General features: G+C 46.8%; 1 protein-coding gene across 4 annotated transcripts in view; it reads right to left on the bottom strand.

The window, feature by feature from the left end:
* Window positions 1-24,012, bottom strand: part of ACSS1 (acyl-CoA synthetase short chain family member 1) — a 61,281-nt gene that overhangs the window by 15,498 nt on the left and 21,771 nt on the right. For 3 of the 4 annotated variants that reach the window (XM_058684684.1, XM_058684682.1, XM_058684683.1), the window contains exons 3-7: window positions 15,963-16,162; window positions 8,501-8,676; window positions 7,947-8,099; window positions 3,040-3,187; window positions 1,639-1,776 (exon numbers count right to left, since the gene is read on the bottom strand). In XM_058684684.1, the coding sequence (XP_058540667.1) occupies window positions 1,639-1,776; window positions 3,040-3,187; window positions 7,947-8,099; window positions 8,501-8,676; window positions 15,963-16,162 (815 nt within the window). The remainder of the gene's footprint in view (window positions 1-1,638; window positions 1,777-3,039; window positions 3,188-7,946; window positions 8,100-8,500; window positions 8,677-15,962; window positions 16,163-24,012) is intronic. The other variant, XM_058684685.1, reaches the window with a different exon arrangement.

Below are 24,012 nucleotides of genomic sequence, written 5' to 3'. Positions count from 1 at the left end.
TCCTGGTCCCACTCAGGTGGCCTACAAATGGCACCTGGAGGATCTGAGTTTCTGTGGCCCTCTGCTTGCCCTCGGTCCCCAAGCACTGCCCAGCCCAAAGTGCAGGGGCACGTCATAGCCCTTGTGGTATGGAGGGCAGGTCTTCTGCATCCACACAGCCCCCAGTCAAGACACACAGGACTCACACTCCATAGCCTAAACATGCCAAGAGAGGCATCTCAGACTCACCACCATCTAGAAAGGAGCCCAAAACACTTTCTGCTGATCCCACCTGGAAAATTCAAAGTACTTGGTCATCCAGACACCAACTGACCCTAATCACAAGGGAGGCTCTGAATAGAAGGGAGGTAGGCACATGAAAACAGGTCTCCCAGGCAAGGATCCAGGCCATCCTGGGTGGGAAGCAGCATTGCTGGGTAGCAACTGCCCTGGAGATGCCAGCATCTGGGTGTTGAGCCCTCAACACAAATCTGAGCCTTCTGTTTCTGGCCCTGCAACTCAGCTTCACAAAGAGCAGTCAACCCTCACTGACCTGCTGTGTTTCCCTGTGTGTGGGCATTGGGATGCTGAGGATACTGATGGGTGTGACTTTTGGGAGCTCACTGCCCAGGGAAACAGTCAGCATGAGAATAGATATCCAAGTACAAAATATGGATTTGTCTGAGAAAAGAGAGCCCAAGGTCCAGAGCAGCCAGGGAACTCCACAGGGAGAAGGTGCACAGAGACGGACCTTGAGAGAAGGTTGGAACCCACACAGATGGAGAGGAGCACTATGGCATTTCAGGCAAGGGGAGTAGTATGAACCAGGGCCCTGAGACCTATAACAGCGCTACACACCTGTGCCATTGATGAGTGACATGCACATGCTGTCCTGAGCTCCCTTCCCCGTGGACACATTTGGCAGCAAGACACCTCCCTTGTGGTACCTGCCCTACATGCCTCCTCTGTGAAAAACCAAGAAGATCCAAGTATTCACCCAAGGAGCACAGAGGACCTCCCTGCCCTTGTTTTGCCTATGGACAACATGTGTAGGGGCAGAAATGAAATGAATCAGGAACAAGGAGAGAGAACGGGCATGGGTACCTTCCACCCCACTGGTATCATCTGAACTAACCCCACATCACCTTTCCCAGATGTTTCCATGTGACTTGGCGACATATATAAAAATTATAAATGGAGATAACCTTTGATCTCATAACTCCTTGCCTTGGAAATATCTACAGCAAGAACAGCACACAAGCACAGAATGATGTTTATTATAGTCCTTGGGACTATCCGGTACTAAGCAACAGAGGAACACCTTAGTGACCCAGTCAGCTCCTGCACTGCAGTCCCATGTGGCCACTGAAGGAGGGCTTGGGCCACCTTACCAGGTTGGGAATTTTTCATAATAAAGACGAAGCACAGAACTCAGGCACAGAAACATCTAGAATATTGTATTCCAGACTGTTTGTTATCACCTGGGGGCTCCAGGAAGCTGCTTATGGGCAGGGACATCTGCTTTCTATTCAGTATGGCACTGTTTGAATTCACCACAGCCATAGCCACGCAGCTTTCATAATTAAAACCATCCTGAAGCCTGCACTGGCTCTGCCACATGGCACACACACCTCTCCAGTAGCACAGAAGGCCACTCACCTGACCCCAGAGTCCGCAAGGAGGAGCGGTCGTACTTCTTCACCCAGGAGTCGCCATATTTCAACAATAGCCGGACAGCCGTCGGGGCCCCATAGAACTGATTGATCTTTAACCTCTGCACTGTCTCCCAATATCGACCTACAAAAAGGCCCAAGTTCACCGTCAGTCTGAGCCCACTAGATAGCATCTATTCTAACTTATTTAGAAATCAGACAACAGTTACTGTGTGCTAGATACATGCAAACCCCTGTGTTCACAGAAAGGAATCCAACACCCATCATTGGGATAGAAAGGGAGCCCTGTGGCAATCATCACCCAGCACACCCCACATCCAGGGCTGGTGCATTTGGAAACAGCCTTCCCCTGGCTCTGGATGGCTGCATCCATGTGGTATATCCCAAAAGATACAGCAAAGATTGGTTCAAAGGGATATCACTGTGAATTTTAAAAATAACCCATGTAGCACTAACAAAGAACTTATGTTCACACTTAGATGTCTCTGAGGTTGTGACAGGTGCTTCCCCTGGAATAGCAGTGGCCACAACTGAGTGAGCCCTGGGGAGCAGGGCAATTGTCCAGCATACACACACACACACCCGGTCTCCCACAATCCCCCTCAACTCACCACCATGGCTCTACACATGGAGTGGGCTGAGCTTCGAGGGGTTGATGGGCCTGAGATCACACCTAAGGTGTGGCCCTTAATCCCTCACTATGCCCCCTACATAATCTTCCTAGGGTGCATCTAGTCCATCAGGAGGCTGAAGAGGAGCAGGGGAGGTGACAAAGTTCTACACACATCATTATTAGCACTGTGGAATGCTTGGCAGAGCCACCACAATTCAACTGAATTATAACAAATACTTGGGGTTTTGTGCTGCCTGAAAGAGAGATGCCAAGGTGAGCAAGATGTGGGTCCTCAAAGCAATCTCAATTCATGTAGGTGGCTCCAGGACACACACAATGCTCTCTGACAGATGTCCCTGAAGGCACAGGCAGCAGAGCTGGAGAAAATCCCCCGTCTGTGGTAACAGGAGGCTGGCAGCTGGCCTGGGTGTTAAGGGCTGGATCTGGTCAGGTGGCTAGAGAGGGGAGAGGGACAGTGCTAAGGGGATGGCCCAAGGCACCCAGTTTGCTAGCGGGACAAGAACTCTGGAGTGGGTTGTCCTGAGACAGCTTCCAGTGACAAATCACACTCCCATCTACTGCTTATCTAATCTTACTGCAGACATGGCCCCTGGCCCCAGCCCACCTGGCAGAGCAAAAGGCCTGGCAGCTATGCCACGTGACCACAAGGACCACAGCCGGGACAGAGTGAGGGAATCTACTCCACCCTCCTGTGAACTTCTCCTCCTTCCTCAAGCTTCCTCCTGGGGACCCTATTTGGTCCCCAGTCCTCACCAGCATCAGGGTAAACTGGGGTGCTCTCAAAAAGGACAGTGGTCGCTCCATTGCACAGGGGTCCATACACCACATAGCTGTGTCCTGTGATCCAGCCAATGTCGGCCACACAGCCAAAAACGTCACCTGGCCGGTAGTCAAACACAAGCTGCAGAAACAGGAAAAGAGGCTGTCAGGAGCCTGTCACCCCATGCTCCCATAAGTCACTAACAGTGTTCTATAAATGCAAGACACAGCTGCTCCCAGGCCACCAAGAGCAGGAAGAATAAGTGCACCGCCAGAGCTCCATGAAGCTACAGCAGTAACAAGACAGAGTTACTGCCACACACAACATGCGGATTCTCACAGATGACAGTGAAAGAAGCCAGACCCCAGGTGTACACTGTATGAGCCCCAACCCAGCAAAGCTGATCTGTATACTGGAGGTCATGCTAGTACTAGCCCTGCTGGGGGGCTGCTTGCCAGCGGCATGTCAGCGCCTCTGGGAGCTGGAGACGCCTCAAGTCCTGAGGCAGGTGGTGGCCGAGTGTGTATCCACAGGTCGAAGCTCATCTAGCCATATGTCCAAAATAAGGGCACCTTTCTGCATTAAGTTATACTCTAATTTTTTAAATCTCAAAAACTGCCAAAAAAAACAAAACAAAACAAAAAAAAAAGCCAAAAAGACCAAGAAATGCCTCAAGCATCATCAGTTTCTGAGAGCCTGAGCAGGGAGACATGCGCCTCCTGCATTCTTGCCACAGGGTCCAACCTGAGCCTGACCTACCTCTGGATACAAATGCCCCTTTGCAGGAAACACGGAGATCAGAGGGACAAACCTCCAGGTGTTACAACAAAGTTGAAGGAAAGGGAAGAGATGGAAGAGAACCAACAGGTTAAAAAGGCTTAAAAGACATATTAAAAAAAAAAAAAAAACAGTAAGCTACAGTATCAGGGGATGCATGTTGGGTGACTAAGCTAGAAGAGGGGAAACATGGGGCAGTGACACTATCAAAGTCAGAATATGGGGGAGGGGCTGTGGTTGGACAGGCCAGGAAGGGCTTCTGTGAGGCTGACAGGACATTTCTCCACTCCTTTTTTTTAAATTAAATTTAAAAATTTAAATTTTTTTTAAATTCAAGTTAGTTAACATACAGTGTAGTATTCATTTCAGGAGTAGAAGCCAGTGATTCTTCACTTATATACAACACCCAGTACCCCAGTGACATTGCACTTCTTTACTGAAGTGGGTTGCCTTATAATAATTCAGTAAGCCACACATAGGATTTGAGTGGTTTTCTGGATTCTATTCTGTATTCTGATCTATTTTGCAATAAAAAGATTTCTTTTAAATCTTCGGGCGAGTGGGTCAGAGTGGCTAAAATGAACAAATCAGGAGACTATAGATGCTGGAGAGGATGTGGAGAAACGGGAACCATCTTGCACTGTTGATGGGAATGCAAACTGGTGCAGCCGCTCTGGAAAACAGTGTGGAGGTTCCTCAAAAAATTAAAAATAGATCTACCCTATGACGCAGCAATAGCACTGCTAGGAATTTACCCAAGGATACAGGAGTGCTGATGCATAAGGGCAGTTGTACCCCAATGTTTATAGCAGCACTTTCAACAATAGCCAAATTATGGAAAGGGCCTAAATGTCCATCAAGTGATGAATGGATAAAGAAATTGTGGTTTATATACACAATGGAATACTACATGGCAATGAGAAAGAATGAAATCTGGCCTTTTGTAGCAACATGGATAGAACTGGAGAGTGTTATGCTAAGTGAAATAAGTGATACAGAGAAGGACAGATACCATATGTTTTCACTCTTATGTGGATCTTGAGGAACTTAACAGAAGACCATGGGAGAGGGGAAGAAAAAAAAAAAAAAGAGGTTAGAGAGGGAGGGAGCCAAAACATAAGAGACTCTTAAAAACTGAGAACAGGGGCGCCTGGGTGGCGCAGTCGGTTAAGCGTCCGACTTCAGCCAGGTCACGATCTCGCGGTCCGTGAGTTCGAGCCCCGCGTCAGGCTCTGGGCTGATGGCTCGGAGCCTGGAGCCTGTTTCCGATTCTGTGTCTCCCTCTCTCTCTGCCCCTCCCCCGTTCATGCTCTGTCTCTCTCTGTCCCAAAAATAAATTAAAAACGTTGAAAAAAAAATTTAAAAAAAAAAAAAAAAAACTGAGAACAAACTGAGGGTTGATGGGGGGTGGGAGGGAGGGAAGGGTGGGTGATGGGTATTGAGGAGAGCACCTGTTGGGATGAGCACTGGGTGTTGTATGGAAACCAATTTGACAATAAATTTCATATTAAAAAATAAAAATCAATCAATCAATCAATCAATCAAACTTTGGGCGAGTGGACCAGTTTCTTGCTGCCACAGATCAATGTGGAGAATCCCCAGGAGTCTCCAGACAGTATAGTGGTCTGGAGATGGGCAGGGCCCTGTGCAGCTGTGTCCCAAGGCAGGGGGCTGGGGGGATTATTTCAAGGAAGACTGTGGTTTCACAGCACTAGAGCATCAGGACGCCCACACCCAAAGCCCCACAGCATTCGGGACTGAAAGAACGTTTAATACAACTTGGACCAAATTGCCAAGTCTTTCATGGGGCTGAAGATTTCTCTCCCTGCAGTTCTGGGAAGGGTAGCAAGTGCCTGGGGCCAGCCATGCTCCAAAGGGCCTGACCCTACTGTATACCTCCAAAATCTCTTCACACCCTTCAGAGCCAACTGTCCTTATCCCCTAGAGAACCACATGTGTGCATACTTTCATCTATAGAAGGCTCAAAGTTTCTATTCCCAATTCTTAAAAAAAAATTCTTATTGAAGAGAAATTCAAAAGATGGTCCCATGCCTATACTCCGACTGCTTTTGCTCATGTAGACTGGGTCCTCCAACAATTTTGGTAATTTTTATTACTAAAAACTAATCTCTCTCCACGTTTACAGCTTCCCTAATGTTAACTTCACTGTAAACTGGTGGAAAGAATTTGATCTACTCTGTGACTTTCTTGGTATTTGGTTTCATTAGCTATATTTTCCAAAGTATTTTTACTTACATGATGTGTCAATCCTTCAACCTTCCTCCCACCACCGAGAGCTGAAGAGGGGTGGGGTTTTCCAGTTGAGAACAATGAGGTCAAGAAAGGTTCTGTGGCATGCTCAAGGTCACCCAGCAGACAGAAGACAACTGTTCTAATATGGATTTGAGTTCAGGTACTTGTCTGCTCAGCATCTGTCTTTCTGCTTTTCAACATTGTTAGTCCTGGGTGTGAGTAGCCGCCAGTGGGACTGGTGCAGCACCACTCAGAGACTGTGTGATGCGCAGTGTGCATGCTTGCTACCTGCCTCCCAGCACCTGCTCCTCCCCATTCATTTCAGGAGATTCACCTCCCACATGACCAAGCCTGACCAATGAGCACATTCCACCCCCACCCCTAGCCACAGTGACTGAGGCAAATGGGGCCCTGACTACAACCAGGCCAGTGATTTTGCTGGCACTATGAGGCTCTCTCCAGTCCCTGGGAAGGAATGTGGTCAGCACAGAGGAAGGGGGCCAAGGAAGGAGAGATGCCACCATGCGGGACCAAAATCGGAGCCCTTCTTGGATGGGCCTGGGCTTGCTGGTCACCTGGCTACTCAGTTCCCTTTGCAGCTGGCACCAGCAGTGCAGTTTTGCCTTTTGCAACAGAGAGGTCCATAAACACTATCTTGAAACCAAATCCTACCTGGGAAAAGACCCAAGTAACCAGGGATGCCACATTAAAACACAACCCCACAACCCACCAATATTCAAATCAGTACCGATTTTTTTTCTTAAATGTTTATTTATTTATTTTGAGAGATAGTGAGTGCAAGCAGGGGAGGGGCAGAGAGAGAAGGAGAGAGAAAATCCCAAGCCGGCTCCATACTCAGCATAGAGCCAGATACAGGGCTCAACCCCACAAACCATGAGATTATGATCTGAGCTGAAATCAAGAGTCAACACTTAACCAACTGAGCCACCCAGGTGCCCCCAAATCAGAACTGATTTTTTAAATGCACTTATTGGAATAAAAAAAATGACATACCATCTGCTTTATAGGCCCTAAAGGATGGCCCACTGTAATATAATTGCCATATACTAAATTTAAGTTTCCTTACAAAAGTAAATCTTTTTCTAATTTTACTTTTAAAATGTGGCCCCAGGGGCGCCTGGATGGCTCAGTCGGTTAAGTGTGCAACTCTTGATTTTGGCTCAGGTCATGATCTCACGGTTTGTGAGATGGAACCCCATTAGGCTCTGCGCTGTCAGCATGGATTCTCTCTCTCCCTCTCTCTCTGCCCCTCCTCCCCCCAGTCTCAAAATAAATAATTTTTTTTAATAAAAAAAAAATGTTTTCCTTTCTTTTAACATCACAAGGAAAAAAAGACCTTTTAAGTAGAAGAGAACATTTTAACATGTAATAGTAACATATTCATCTCTATAACAACTCAGTTGTAAAACATGAGTTTTGACATTTTTTTTAGGGAGGGAGGGGCCCAGGATGGCCTCAGCACCTGGGCCCCTGAGCATCAGAACACAGCTGTGCCAGTGAACATGTCAGACCTGGGGAGAGCTCAACTCTTACAGAGCAGGCAGACAGCACAGACACAGGTGCAAAGGGGCTAAAGACCTGCAGTGAGTCTCAAATTTTCGACCCAGACTCTCTCCCAACAAGGACAGAACTCAGCCCCCATGCCTACCACTCGCTATGCCAGTGCTACAACTCACAACGGCCCTACTCCTGAGCACACAAGAAGAAACATTAGCACCTCATGCATTCAGGCACTATGTTACAGCAGGAGTTCTAGCTCTAAATTCAGCCTCTCCTGGCCCCCTGCTCAGAGCCCTGCCCGGGAGGTGGGACACCCCGCACTCTCAACCTTCCCCACCAAGGCCCGTACCCTGTGCGTCACAGCGGCATACAGCAGGTAGCCCGCCTGCGTGTGGACGAGTCCCTTGGGTGTTCCGGTGCTCCCCGAGGTGTAGAGCAGGAAGAGCATGTCCTCACTGCTCATGCTCTCTGGAGCACAAACAGTGTCCTCCTTGGCCATTTCCTAGAAGGGGGAAGACACAAACAGCCCCATCCAAATGTGGGGCAGTTACCCTCTGCCCCACATTCACCCATCCTAAGAACACCTCTTGCCCAGCTGCTGCAGGCCTCAGCAGACCAGATTCAGTTCACCTGCTCTACTCTGCCCTAGTTCAACTCCAGACGCAGAGAACACAAAATAAAAGGATGAATCTGATCATTTCTATTCCATTAAGTGTTTCAGTATGTTTGTGGTATTTGAGCTCCATCTTCCCAACCAGGATGTAAGTCCATCAGATACCATCAGGGAACCCTGAATATTGCTGGGGGACCCAGGTTGAGAACCACGATCCGACAAGACTCAGACCCAGTTAACCCAATAGGAGTTAACCTCTCCTTAAACTGTACAATGTGAGACAAACCCACCTGCTCGAGTGGGATGTCCAGACGCCCCATGTGGACCTTGTTGTCCGTCCTGTGAGCCACCAGGACATGTTGGATGGTCGGGCAGTGCTTCACAGCTTCATCTACTATCTTCTTCAGCTCCACCACGCGTCCTCCCCGGAGTCCTTGGTTGAAGGTGATGACCACCTTGCACTTAGCTAATGGAGACAAACAGATATTTCTGGTCAGTTTCCTTCCCACTATGACTCTCACAGCCCAGACTGACAGCCACACAGTCCAGGCCTAAGAGTGTGATACACAAAGTCCATTCTTGAGTAAAAGAGTCAGCAAAATGTGGGGGGAGGGGGTCTGCCTGCTTTGTGATCTTTGTGCTCAATGCAGAAATGCCAGGCCTTTTCCCAGCTCTGAGGGGGAGACTTCCACCGTTCCCTCCCACCTGCCCTGGGAGCTTTCCCAGGTGAGAGGCCATCATACTGCCCTCAGCCACAGCCACTATAGTGGCAAAGCAACATTAAGATGCAGAGACAAAGAAAGCTGGGCAGCCAGAGACCAAGCCCCAACATGTCCTGTGTGGCCCCAGCCCTGTCCAGGGTCAAGAGGCTTCACTGCCCAGAAAATAGAGGCCACACACCCCAGTGGGTGCCAGGAGCTGCCAGTCCCTACCCTTGCCTTTAACTGAAGGAGCTCCAAGATTCACACCTGCTCTTCAACAACCTGGTTAGGCTTGGCCAGGCCCAGGGCAATGCAGGGAAGACCCAAGCTTCCACAGCTGACCTAGGGTGGGCCCTGAGCAAGGTATCAGGTATAGACAAAAACTGGGCATCAGAACCACAGGCAAAGGAATGATCCCCCAACCACCAACATCATGCCTCAACCTGGGATGACCCAGAGGGATCAAGGCTGCAGTGGGCTATTATATAGCTGGTCCCTAAGGAAGATCCCAGAACAAATACTCAGCTGTAGTACTAACTGCCAGGGTCCCACACACATCCCCAGACCTTTTATCACTGCACCAAGGGCTTCTTCCAAAGCCAAAGGAAGAAGCACTAGGGGATTACACAAACCAAGGAGCCCTCCACCAATGACCCAAGAGCTGGAATATACATACCCCAAGTCCCTCACATGTGGTGTCACATCCTGACACATGTGGTTCCATTGCCTTCCAGGGCTCCCTGAGGGACTGAGCTCCGGGCACCCACTGTGGATGCTTGTCTGGTGGATTCCTCTTCCAGCTCCACTCCCCACTGCCCTACAGTGCTTCCCAGGACCACCTCCCAAATGAACTGGCTACCCTGAGCTCTTATCTCAGCATCTGCTTCTGCAGGAGCCCTGACTGAGGCACCAATCTCCTTCAGCTTTTCAGTGTGAAAAGTGCCTTCTAGCAACATACTCATTCTTTCCTCCTCCCAAGGGCGCTAGAGATGACATGACCTTGAGGACCACCTAAGAATTCTCTCAGTCCTTCTCTGGGTCACCCAGGGTCAGATAGATACAGAGTGCTTGCAGTGCCCAGGGCAGTGTCATCCAGCTCTGCACACCAGAGGCCCCCAGCTACACACTCTTTGCTCCTCAGGCCTTGGCCATCGGTCACCCTGGGACAACTAAATCAGTTGGGCAGAGTCTGTCAGAGACCACCCTGGCCTACATCCTGGAAGCTGGAATTGGTCCAGGTAAACACCTAGTGGGGCAGGAAGAGAGAAGATCCAGCAGGTAGAAAGAGACTATCCTCAAGGGGATGATAGACAAAGAAAGCTCAGGATCCCCCAGGAGAAAGTAGTGGCCCCAGCCCATCTCAGGTGTTAGAATCACATTATGTGGGTTATGGCCCCTCCGCAGCCTCCCATGGCACCTGCCTTGTTCCTGGCACTCACTTGTCCAAGGCTTCCTGCCCAAGCAGTTCTCCAGGGCAGGAACTTGCGTGCACATGCCCAGTCCCTAGGAGGTGCTTGGAGAGCACAGCTCACTCTGTGGTTTCCCCCCACCGAGGCTGTGTGATGGGCACAGGGTGTGTGTATAGCATTAGGGCACAGACCAGATCAGCGTGACACTTTATCTAGGAAGCTTCAATTTTACCTCCTTGGTTTTTGAGCAGGTATTGGCATCTATCTTCATTTCTTATTGCTCCCATAGCCAATTACCACAAACTTAGTGGTTTGGAAAACTCATAATTTAGTTCACAGTTCTCTAGTCTAGGTGAGCTTGATAGGGTTCTTTTCTTGGAATCTCATGCCCAAAATCAAGGTGTCAGCAGGCAGAGTTCTTATCTGGAGGCTCTGGAGGAAAGTCTACTTCCAGGTTATTCCAGGTGTTGGCAGAACTCAGCTCCATGTAATTGGAGGACTGAGGTCCCCATTTCCCCATTTTCCTTGCTGTCATCCAGGGATTGTTTTCAGATTTTAGAGCAACCTACATCCCCCGGCTTGTGACTCTCTTTATTTTCAAAGCCAGCAAAGGCAGGTCAAGTCCTTCTTATGCTCTGAACTCCCCTTCTGCTACATGTCCTCTGCCTCCAACAAGAGAAAGTTCTCTGCTTTCCAGGACTTATGTAATTAGATTGGGCCTACCTGGATAATCTCCACATTTTAAGGCCCATCCCATCTCCTAAGCCCTTTTGCTATGTAAGGTAACATATTTCAAAGTTTGGGGGGATTAGAGTGTGGACATCTGTGGTGGCCATTATTTGCCCCTACCCACAACCTCTCAGAATCATCCTCCTGTTGTCCTCTACCCTCCCCACCATACTGTCCTCTCTCTCTATTCCTCACACAGTCTAAAGCAACAGAGAACATAAAAGGAAGAGGAGTGGTCAGAGCCTGGATGCCAGGCCAGGAGAAAGAAACTTTAGACTAGAACACACTGACTGAGGTTGCCATGCCTAACTCATAATGAGACCCTGGTGGCCATGCTCACACTCCCACCCTGCCCCTCACACTGATGGATTAAAGGTAGTGGCAAATTCCTTCACCTGGTCTCATAGTACTTCTCAAGTAGAAGTAGAGTCCTGGTCTCCTTCCCTTGAATTTGGAATGTCCAGACCGGTTGAACCAATGGAATATAGCAAAAATGATGCCATGTGTATTCTGGACCTTGCCTTTAGGGCAACTGGCAGTTTCCACTTCCTTCCTCTTGGAACCATGAGCCATCATATAACATGTCTGACTGCCTGAGGTTGTCTAGGTTAGTCATACAAACAGGCCACATGAAAGAGATGCATGGCAGGCTCCAATCATGTAAACCAACCAGTTTATATACCAGATTACATGGAGCAAAAAAAAAAAAAAAAAAAAGACATTCTCACTAAGCCCATTGCATTCCTGCCCCCACAGAATCATGAAATATAATAATAAAATTTACTGTTTTAAGCACTAAGATTTGGAGTAGTTTGTTACACAACAATAAATGACCAAAAAAACAAAAAAACAAAAAAACAAAACAAAAAAAAAAAGCCCTCATTGACACAAACAACTGTCCCAGTAGAGTCTTGTCCCTGGAAATGGACACCTGAACAGACGTGCATGGAGGCTGTAGGTGTTGGGTAAGAGCCTCTTAATGGTAAAGTTCCAGAAAGAAGTTACAGGAGTTTCCCCTGCTGAGGGCTTCAGATATGACCTGGCCCCTACCCTTCCATGGCCTGTTGTTTAGGATTTCTGAGGTTCTTGGATCTGCTCCAGCACCCAGCTACTGAATCTCCAGGGCCCACCGCTTTTGCTTGTTTTAAAGAATCTTAGGGCACTTGGGTGGCTCAGTCAGTTAAGCATCTGACTTCAGCTCAGGTCCTGATCTCACAGTTCATGAGTTGAAGTCCCACATTGGGTGAGCTTGAACCCTGCTTCAGGTGAGCACAAGCCCTGCTTCAGGTGAGCCCTGCTTCTCTCTTTCTCCTTCTCTGTCTGTCTCTCTCTCTGCCCCTCACTCACTTGTGCCCTCTCTCTGTCTTTCAAAAAAATAAAAAAACAGGAGTGCCTGGGTTGCTCAGTTGGTTAAGCATCCAACTTTTGGTTTCACCACAGGTCATGATCTCATGGTTCATGAGTTTGAGCCCCACATTAGACTCCACACTGATGGTGTGGAGCTTGCTTGGGATTCCATCTCCCTCTTTCTCTGTCCCTCCCCTGCTCATGCTCTCTCTCAAAATAAATAAAAACTTAAATAAATAAATAAATAAATAAATAAATAAATAAATAAATAAAACATCTAAGAAAAAAAAGAATCTTAACAGAAACACTTGACAACCATGACCATGTCAACAAGAGAGAAAAAGAGCAGCCTAGTATAAAGCTAAAAGCACGAACTCTGGTGGCCCAATGCCTGGGTTCAAATCCTAGTTCTGTCATTAACTAGCAATGTAACCTTGAGCAAGTCAATTAACCTCTCTGTGCCTCAGTCTCCTCACCTTCAAAAACAATAGCCTCCCCACAAAGAAAAGCCCAGGACCAGATGGTGTTATTGGTGAATTCTACCAAACATTTAAAGACAAATTAACATCAGTCTTCCTCAAACTCTTCCCAAAAACTGCAGAGGAGGAAACACTTTCTAACTAATTCTATGTGGCCAGCATTACCCTGATACCAAAGTCAGATAAACACATCACAAGAAAAAAAAAAAAAAAAAAAACTACAAGCCAATACCCCTTATGAACACTGATGCAGCAATCCTCAACAAAATGACAACAAATTATATCCAGCAGCATATTATCAGGATTACAAATCATGACCAAGGGGGAATTTATTCCTGGAATGCAAGGGTGGTTTGACACATGAAAATCAAGGATGATATACAGATCATTGGAATAGAATAGAGAACTCAGAAATAAGCCCTCACATATAGGACAAATTAGTTTTGACAAAGTGTCAAGGCCATCCAATGAGGGGGAAAAAAACAGTCTCTTCAGTAAATGGTGCTGGTACCACTGGATACCCAGAGGCAAAAGAATGAAGTTGGATCTCACACCATACCCCCAAAAAATGAGCTCAAATTGGATCAAAGACCTAAATATAAAAGCTAAGACCATAAAACTTTTAGAAGAAAACATAGGAACAAATCTTCATGACATTGGAGCTGGTAATGGATTCTTGAATAATACACCAAAACAACACACAACAGAAGAAAAAATAGGTGATCCAGACTTCATCATGATTAAAAACTTTTGTGCATCAAAAGACACTATGGAGAGAATGAAAACACAACCCACAGAATGGAAGAAAATCATTGCAAATTATAAATCTGATACAGGTCTGGCATCCAGAATACATACAGAGAACTCTTACAACTCAACAACAAAAAGCAAATAGCCAATTAAAAAATGGACAAAGGGCTTAAGTAGACATTTCTCCAAAGAAGACATACTAACGGACAAGATGCTCAGTGATATTAGTCATTAGGAATGTAAACCAAACAAGATGCATGAAAAGATGCTCAGTGATATTAGTCATTAGGAATGTAAACCAAACCATGGGGCGCCTGGGTGGCGCAGTCGGTTAAGCGTCCGACTTCAGCCAGGTCACGATCTCGCGGTCCGTGAGTTCGAGCCCCGCGTCAGGCTCTGGGCTGATGGCTCGGAGCCTGGAGCCTGTTTCCGATTCTGTGTCTCCCTCTCTCTCTGCCCCTCCCCTGTTCATGCTCTGTCTCTCTCTGTCCCAAAAATAAATTAAAAATGTTGAGAAAAAAAAATTTAAAAAAAAAAAAAAAAGGAATGTAAACCAAACCCATAATGAAAAACCACTTCATACCCACTAGGATGACTATAATTTTTTTTAAGTAGGCTTCACACCCAGGACAGAGCCCAACGTGGGGCTTGAACTCATGACCCTGAAATCAAGACCTGAGCTAAGATCAAGAGTCAGATGCTTGACAAACTGAGCCACCCAGGTGCCTCTATAATTTTTTTTTTAAAGTAAAATAACAAGTGTTGATGAAGATTCAGAGAAATTAGAACTTTCATACATTGTTAGTGGGAAGGTACAACAGAGCAGCAACTTTGGAAAACAGTTTTGCAGTTCCTCAATAAGTTAAATATAGATTTACCATATGGGCCAGCAATTCTACTCCTACGTATATACACAAAAAATTGAAAACAGATGTTCTCATGAATGTTCACAGCAACTCTATTCACAATAACCAAGAAGTGTTAACAAGTCAAATGTCCATCAACAGATGAATAAATCAACAAAACATGGTACATCCATACAGTCAAATTTTATTTATGGAAAAAAGAAATGAAGCAATAATACATGCTACAACATGGATGAACCTTGAAAACATTGTGAGTAGTGAAAGAAGTCATAAACAAAAGGCCACATGTTATATGAGTTCATTTATATGAAATACCCAGAATAGGCAAATCATTGACACAGAAAGCAGATTAGTGGTTGCCAGAAGCTGGGTGGAGGGGGAAATGGGGAATTCCTGATTAATGGGTATGAGGTGTCCATTGAGGGTGATGAAAAAGTTCTGGAATAGACCGTGATGGTGTTTGCACAACATTGTGAATGTGCTCAATTCCACTGAATTGTATACTCTAGGATGGCAATCACAGTAATAAAAAATGAAGAAAAGGAGAAATAGAGTATTATCTCATACCATATTTACAAATACAAAGTTAGTCAAATTTAAGGAGATGACCTTTGCAAAGTATTTAGAACAGTGCCTGGCACATAGTCGGTGCTACAGAGTTTAAAGAGAGAAAGAGAAATGAATGACAGCACCAACCCTTGAAAGTGGAGGGAGAGACACAGAATGAAAGTAGAAAGGCTTCCCAGCCCTTCCTAAAGGTAGTCAGCAGGGTTCTGAGAATTCTGCCCTTTAGCTCTGTTCACTACCCAAAGGCAAGTCTTCAGTGAGACACAAAGAACTCTCAGTGACCCCCATAATTTGGCAATCTTCTTAGGGAACCAGCTCAGGGGACTCTCTAGGATCTTACTAGAACAGCGGTCAGACTTTGCAGACATGGGGTCACCATCCATACATTCAGCTCTCCCACCAGAAAAAGAAGGGAGACATTATTGTTCTGCACACTGTTCAAAAGACTCTGACCTACCTGTAGACAGAAAGCCTTAAAGATGCAACATAAGCCCCTACCTGACTCCAGGCCTCCAGAAGTGGTCCACCCACCCTCTCTCATGATGAAAGTCTTCTAGTTGTTGACCTGTGAGACCTTCCCCATACATCTCCAGCCTTATCTCACCCTACATGTTTTTTCCCTCCTCCACCACAGCCACGCCAACCTCCTTCAAGCCCTCACAAGCTGCGCTCCTCCAACCAGTCAGCTGGTACCTAGCTGTTCCCTCCACCTGGAATCTTCTTTCCCTTCTTCACCTCATTGCCCTCAGATCTCAGCTCGCAGAACTGAGAACTAAATGCACATTCAGCCATGTCCCTGTCCCTGGTGGTATCTGTCATTTGTGTGACTTTTATTAATATCTGTCTAAGTCCCTGATGGCCAGGCCCCAAGGAACAAAGACCAGGGTCCTTCCCATATGCTCACCATCATTGATCCTCCCAGCCAGGGACTCTGCACTGAAGCCAGCAAAGACAACCGTGTGGACAGCTCCAACCCTGGCACAGGCCAGCATTGCAGCCACAGCCAGTGGTGAAACAGGCATGTAGATTGCCACACGGTCCCCTCGACGGATTCCATGTCTCTTCAGCGTGTTGGCCAAGCGGCACGTGGTCTCCAGCAGTTCCCTGCAGCACAAGGGAGAGAAGGGCATCAGAGATAGGAAAGGGCCAAAACACAGAGTAATTTGGGGTGGAATAATTCTGTAAACAGCAAGTACTGTACACCCAGCAGGCATTCAAGTGCTTATTGCATGGCAAGATCTTTTCCAGAAAATAATGTTTTCAATTTTGTAGGCTGTTACAGATATTCACACCCATATTACTGTGGTAAAATGGCTGTCCTTGTGTCCATTTACAGTAGGGCTTCTCAACACAGGGTCCAAAGCCTAAAATCATATCTCTGAGACTTCTGGAAATGTTCATCCTCAAAAGAGATCTTCTAAGGCCTTTAGTGGGGAAAGTAAGGCCCCAGTTTTCTGAATCAATGCAGGCCATCAAGTAAGGCTCTAGCCAGGAGGGCCCAGGCTCATGCAAAAACTCCTGTTCTGCGTAGCCACAGCAAATAGGGAGGGAAAGCAGGTCGCAGGACAACCAACCACCCTGTAGTCCCAAGGAATGGTTGTGGGGTAGTGACAGCACCGCCTTTTCCTCCGGGCCAGGCACTGAATGGGCTTGGCGTGATGGAAATAGGCAGAGCATACGCAGAGGCAGCCTGACACCCACCACCTGGCACCTCTCCTATCCATGAGACCCTTCCCTCCACTCCCAGGCTAATCTTGAGGTTCTGCCTGCCAGTCAGAGCACAGCATCTCCCCGGAGAAACGGATTGGTTTAGGGATTGACATGTGACCCAATCCAGCCCAATCAGAGTCAATGAGAGTCAACTCTGTAAACAGGGAGCACACGCAGGCACCACCCACTTGACTGTGGGGCAGGAAGTGGAGAAAAGGCTACCCTGAGAACTAGGCACTCCCTTCCATCTTGTTCCACCAGCTGGCCCAGCTGACCCTGGACTTAGCAAATAGCCAGTCATTTTGCCATTTTTGTGTACACAATTTGATTTTAATTTGTTATTTAATCACAGAATTAACACAGAAAGACAGAATGAGGGCAACCACCTGAACCACACACCAGCCTCTGCATCACTTCAGCAGGCCCTAGTGGGGCAGCACTGACTTCCGCAGGCTCTGGAAGCCAGAGGCCAGACCCTCCAAGCTTCACAAAGCTCCTTAAAAGTTTGTGTGTCTAGTTCCCCTCTGTTCATCAAGGAGAGGGCTCCAGAGAAAGGCCAAGTTCAACAAGAGGCCGCCTAGAAACACCAAAGGAATGAAAATGAACACTCCCCATTTCAGGCAGAGACTTCATGGGGGCCTTTGTTTCTTCCCAAAGCCATCCTGCAAGGAGACCTAATGAGAACAAGATCACAAGCCCAGCCTGCACTTTGCCCCCCAACCAGTGGTTCCTGCCCAGGCTGGCACCAGCCTGCCTCTTCTGCAGGATTTCATCTTTTCTCCTTAAAGCTTTCAGGACAAAGGCTCCATTCACTGGTGCCTCACCCACCCCTTGCCTAAGTTTATGATGAAGGAAAGAGCAGTTCCTGACAGTCCCCAACACCAAACTCCCCAGAATCCAGAGCTCAGAAGCACTCCTACTACTCCAGGGAAGGAGGATGACAGCCTGTGACAGTACTGAGGAGGTAGCTATGGTCAGTGATGCAGAATAATTCAAGTCCAGTGCAGACACTATTTTCATAGCTAAGGATTTAAGCTTCTGAGCAGCGCTCAGGGAGATGGAGGCTTGAATGTGTGTTAGGCATATGGTGATGAAATTCGGTCCTTATCCTGCAGACCAAAGGGAGCAGTCAGAAGTCAAGGAACAAGTATGAACTGTCTAGACAGAGTGGCCTGGGTTAGCTTTCTATAGTAGCTGTATTAAACATGGCAGTTTACCTTTCTCAGCTGCCATGTGATCATCTGAGAAACAACAGGTGACATGCACCTTGTGTAACTGTCACAAGTGTTAATGACAAGCGTCATCCACCAGGACCCTGCCAAACATTCAGTAAGCATTACCTTTCCCATCAGATGTCTGTGTTTAAAATATTTTCTAAAACCACTAAAATCAACTAACTACTTTGGTTAAATCCTAAGATGTTAAAAATTCCATTCCAAACACCACAGGGTTAGAGAGAAAGTATCCTCCAGGACCACAGCTCTGACTAGAGAAATGCAGACACATGCATGACAGTGTGAAGGGCATTTATCACCTCAACTTCATGCTACAGTCGCTGAGAGCAGCAGGGAGAACTTTCTGGAAAAGTTGTCTGTGGTGAGGAGGAGCAAGGCAGCAAAGAGGAAAGGAATGGTGGATTTTCCCTACAGGGGCAAGAGTCACCTGGCTGTTGTAGGGCAGTTGAGCTATGGCCCTGGAGGATGGTCTGAAGACCAAGCTGAGGCAACCTACATGTTCCCTGGAGGATCAAGGGGTATCAACATGTGCTGGACCCAGAGCTGCATCCAGTGGGTCCCATACTCTTGCTTCTGCATCAGAAGGAGCAGTTTCTAATAAAGAATTTGATCTGGGTAAATCTCCAAGCACACTCCCCTTCCTATGCACTCTGCCAAAGCCATAAACCTTAAAATCAAAGGGCTCCTTGAAGGTCAGATGGTGCAGCCTCCCTGGGGTCCAGAAATCTCGTTGCCATACTTTTGCCCACAGTGGCCCAGCCTCTGTTTCAGCATCATACTGCTGGAGGTCACCATCTCACCAGGCTGCTTCTTGCTTTGTCATTTTAGTAGAGAAAGAGTCTTCCTAAAATTGGACTAAGTTTTGTAGCCATTCAAATTCCAACCATCAGTCTTGGCTCAGCCCTTTAAAGCTACCCAGAATAAATCTAATTTGTCATTCAATAACACCCCTTCAAATTCTTCAATACCCCCACCCCAAGAAGCCTTTCTTCTCCCAGTTGTTTTATTCAGCCATCCATGACCCCACTTACTCTCTGTAGATATACCTCCAGGTTACCAAATGGACCCCTACATTCCCATGGTGTCTGTTCAGTGAAGAATATGGGTACCCAGACCCTTAACCTCAACAACTCTACATTTAATAATATAAATTAAGAGCACATTAATTTCCTCCACACTTGTACCATTGGAAAATACGATCAGCAAACCTGGGTCTTCAAATCATTGAAAAATCAATGTCATTTGAGTGATCATTCTACGTACTCAAAACCTGTTCAAAAGCATGTTCTTGGACATTTGTGACTTCTCAAAGACTCCCACAAACTAAAATGCTACTATTTCTGTACCAAAAAGATAAAGCAGCCACTCAGAGGCTGGTGCTTTGGGATGTCACTGCAGGAAATACTGGCTTCCTTGTGCCTACAGGGTCTTTCCAAGGGAGGGCAACATACAGCTTTCTGAGAAATGATCTCACTGAAGTGAGTTAGTTATATTTTCAAGTGCAAAGGGTAAAGTAACATTTGTTTGTCAGGTACTGAGCAAGATATCTAAGTTTATCTGCAATGTAGACTCCTCAAGGCCAAACCTTCAATGTGGACATATGGAAATAATGTGCACAAATACATACATTTGGCATGGTTTTCATGGTGCTTACTACCAGCAAAACGCTGACTGACCTTGGGAAATGGGAGGAGACATTCTATAGCCAACTGTTAAACATCAGCAGAGAGTAATGTTTATATAATGCTAAAGACATAATCTGGCCTCAAGTATTTGTAAACAACATGACACTTGTCAGCAGGGATAAAGGCTCCCTGGCCCAACTCAGTCCAAAACAGGACACAGCTGGAAACAGAGTTCAGAAGAAACCAAGGAAGAAATACACTGATATTTATTTATTTATCTATATTCTAATTAAAGCTGTTTTTTCATGGCTACTATTTGAAAGTATCTTTCCCTCCTAGCCATTTCCCAATCCAGGGAAGTAAGAAAAGCTGTGTGTGTGTGTGTGTGTGTGTGTGTGTGTGTGTGTGTGTGTGTCTTGTATTTAAGAAATAAACAAATTAGGAATGCATGATTTGCTCACTTCCTATAATTACTCTGGCTCTTAGTGTTCATGAACTAGATACTTACCACCTTCATTGTCCATCTGCCCCACTAAGTACAAGCTCTACTTGGGTAAGGATTTAGGGGATATTGCCTTCTTCCCCGTGCCTAGAGCTGAGCCTAGTTCATAGAAGGCGCTCAATAAATATTTGTTGAATCAGTAAGAACAGCAGATAAGTGAGAAATGATGAGAACTCTGGCATATGTAGGACAACTTGGGCCTGTGGTCTTATCATGAGCACCTGTCCACTGTGCAGACGCCTTCTGTCTCTCTGTGCTAGAAAAGGTGAGGCTGGCCATCACATCAGTGTCACACTGGCAGGATGTCCTATCCCTTTGACAGCAAATGGGAAGGACTACTCCCACTGATAAACTACCCACAGCTACTTTTCTCTTCATTTTCTTATGCCAATAAGGGAAATAAACCCAGGCAATTATGTCAATATTGTGAATGTAAGGCTTGTGACAGACACAAAGTACTTCATAGTCCCTGCTCCCCAGCAAGCCTGGTGCTGACAGAGGAGGGGCCAACTCCAGGGTCTAGATGCAGAACTTGAAAGGACATTCATCTTGCTTCTCTGCAGTTCGATATTCTCTTCAGCAAGCCATTTCAGGAAGATGGGATAGTAAGAGAAGAAAGGGAATGAGAAGAAAGCATGAGGATCCCTTCCTCATACAGGGTTTGCCTGGAGGGCCAGATGGGGCATGGAGATGGCTCATGAATCTCAGAACCAGCTCTAGGAACAAACTCATTCCTCTGCGCAGACCCCTACTGTAGCCACTAAATCTGATTTACTGGTGATAAAATTTGCTCACTCTGCCACTCACTACCACTGGGAGAATAGACACCCAGGAAATGGGCTAAATACGTTCATAAACCAAGATTGATATTTCTTACACATAATCATTTGTTTTCATGACCATGACCTTTAGCAAAGAAAAACTGCAGTGGAATATAAAACAGTAGCCACACTTAAAGATGAAAAATTTGCCAAAGAAGGCCCCAGACACAGGGTTTTCAAGAAATAATAGCTGAATTGCCACTGGTAACACTAGGTCAACCAGTGAACCTGGGGTCACTACAGCTGCATGTTTTCTACCTTTCTACAGAAACAAGTGTTTGGCAAACAAGTGTATTTTTCTCGAGGCTATGCTGTAGTTTATGGAAAGTACTGGATTTGGGGAGCTAATATCTCAGGACAGTGTCTCATCAGAAGTCAAACTACATCTGATCAGAAACGGGTTCCCATCCCAGCTCCCTATACACTTGGGGCCTTGACTGTCTCATCTAGACAACAGCCTAATAACAGGACTCATTACCAAGGTATCTGTGAGGACTGCTGTGGTCTGATGTGTGTGTCCCCAGATTCATACATGGAAATCCTAACCCCAAAGATGACAGTTTACGAGCTGGGGCATGGGGTCATGAGGTGATTGGATCATGAGGGTGCCCTCAGGAGTGGGGTCAATGCTCTCACAGAAGAGATCCCACAGAGCTCCCTTGCCCTTTCCCACAGGAACAATGTGAGAGGACAATGGCTATTACCCAGGAAGAGGGCCCTCTGCAGAATGCAACCATGCTGGTGCCTTGATCTTGGACTTCCAGGCTCCACACTGTGAGAAATAAGTTTCTGTTGTTTATAAGACACCCAAGATGTGGTGTTTTGTTACAGCAGCCCCAAAAGATGAAGAGAAGGACCAAATATGAAGTCCCATGCACATTTAAAGGGATTCTATAAACAGTAGCTATAATTATGGCAGAAAAAGAAACTCAGTGTAAATCAGTGATTCCTTAATAGAAGTGGGTACCCCCCCCCTTGCTTCTTCTCAGGAGAAAGAATAAAAATCCCGGTTTGGTTTTGTGTCAGTCATGGTGTCATTAGCTCAGGATGAAAGAGACTCAAGGATATTTGAATGCCTTGTGTTGAAGCCCTCATCTGCATAGCCCACCTGTTCTGTACCCTCACAGCAGGTGGCAACAGGAAGGCTTCACCTTGAGGGGGTCAGTGGATTTGAGAAGCATGCGTCATGCACAGTTGGAACTGCCTATGTCCTGCAGGTCACAGGCACTCAGCCCTTGGCCTTGGTTCTGAGAGGTTGGAGGTGCCATGCTCTGAGCACCCCACCTGTCTGTCACCTACTGTGTCTCCACCATCTCCACTAGCTGCCCCACCTTCTCCAGCAACACCTGTCACCTATTGTGAATACAAGGAACCTCCTCTCCAGGCCAACCATGACTACCTTCTAGTTCCCTCCCCAACCCCCACATGTTGGCATCCAGAATACCTCCCTCCTGCCTATCGATCCCCCCATTCACATTTTCTTCCCATGGAACAACGGTAACAGCTATTCAGTGAATGTCCAGTGCCTAGGACTGCTCTGACTGCACACACCCATTTACCCCTCACAACAGCTCATGGGTATGAGCTGCCATCACCACCACCCCCCTTCCATCTCTTGGATAAAGAAGCTGAAGCAAACAGAACTTAACTGACTTCCTGAAGGAGTCAGGGCTGGATTTGAACCTGGCGTGGTTCCGAGGGTCCTGCTCTTAAGCAGTTTCCCCCCACCCCACCATAGGCTTCAGCATCAGGACAGCTTGTTTTCCATGGCAAAGCTTCCCAAATTTCATAATTTCTGCTATCTGCCAACTCTATTGTTATTTATGTAACATTTGGGGGAGGGTAGTTTATTTTTTAACATAAATTATTTTTAAGAATAAGCTAAAAACTCTAAACTTGAGGCTGACCTTATTCAAAAGGAAAATTAATAAGAGCAGTGTTCAAAGCCAGCTCACTGTAGTTACATGGAGGCTTTCTTGTAATTAGGATGGAGGAGAACAAGAGAGAGGATGGGGATGGGGGTGGGGTGTACTTTTCCTTCATGAGTCTGTGTTTGGCTCTGCATTCAGGACCACCTGGCCAAGGGTATTCCTTGCTAGGCATATCTAGGTTGAAGCGTTCACCCTAAGTCTTTCTCTCCTGCTCTGACACAACCCGACATGCAGTCGGCCTCTAGACAAACCCCTGTGGAATGGAGGTAACAGTCACACTTGAAAAAAATCTCTGTCCTAATTAACGCCTGATTTCCCCTCAGACCTCAATGCTTGGCCTCCAGCCAAGTCTTGTCTCCGGAAAAGGAGTTCTTTCCTTTCCAGACCCAAAGCCTAGTTCACAAAACTGAGAGAGCCAGATGCCAGGCTAGGCTAGCGGCCCCGGTCAAGAGTGTGCTGGTGGACTCCAGTCCTGGCCACCAGCCCAGAAAACAGCTGGTGCCCTGGCAGGACATTGACCCACTGGCCGGCCAGGCGTGTTTACTCCCAGGGAAAGTCACAGAAGTATGTCCTTTCCCTGGTGGAATCTGGAACAGAATGAAGTTTTAACTTTCTAAAAACATTCCCTTTTCCCTGGTTTAAAAAGAACAAAAGCCACAGGATGTTTTTCAGGTCCCACTCCAGGTTCACATGTCCCACATGTGGTGTGGCAGCTCTTTCCACATTGCTGCCTGGACAGCAATGGCAACAGGACACAGGGCAGCAGAGCTCACGCCAACACTTCCAGACCAGACAGGACCCAGGGGTTCCTCTATTTCCAGGCATTCCTGTGAGTCCGCAGAACATTCCAAGTTAGCATGCAGAGTAAAGTACGCAAGAAGACACAGCCTCACCGGTAGCAATCTGGAGGCTACAAGAATTTGGTACGACTGCCTCAGGTCCAGGGTGCCTTCCTGGCCTCTTGGTAGCAGCTTGGAGAAACTGCTAAAAAGAACAGGGGGTCTGGGACACCAACTTCAGCTCAGGTCATGATCTCATGCTCTGTCTCTCTGTCTTTGTCTCTCTCAAAAAATAAACGAACATTAAAAAAAAAAAAGAATAAGGGGTCCATGAAACACACTATTGTGCTG

This window comes from Neofelis nebulosa, chromosome 9 (assembly GCF_028018385.1).
Source record: "Neofelis nebulosa isolate mNeoNeb1 chromosome 9, mNeoNeb1.pri, whole genome shotgun sequence".
In the NCBI taxonomy this organism is placed as follows: Eukaryota; Metazoa; Chordata; class Mammalia; order Carnivora; family Felidae; genus Neofelis; species Neofelis nebulosa.
The sequence above is the reverse complement of the archived record's forward strand: the minus strand, read 5'-3'. Positions and strand labels throughout refer to the sequence as shown.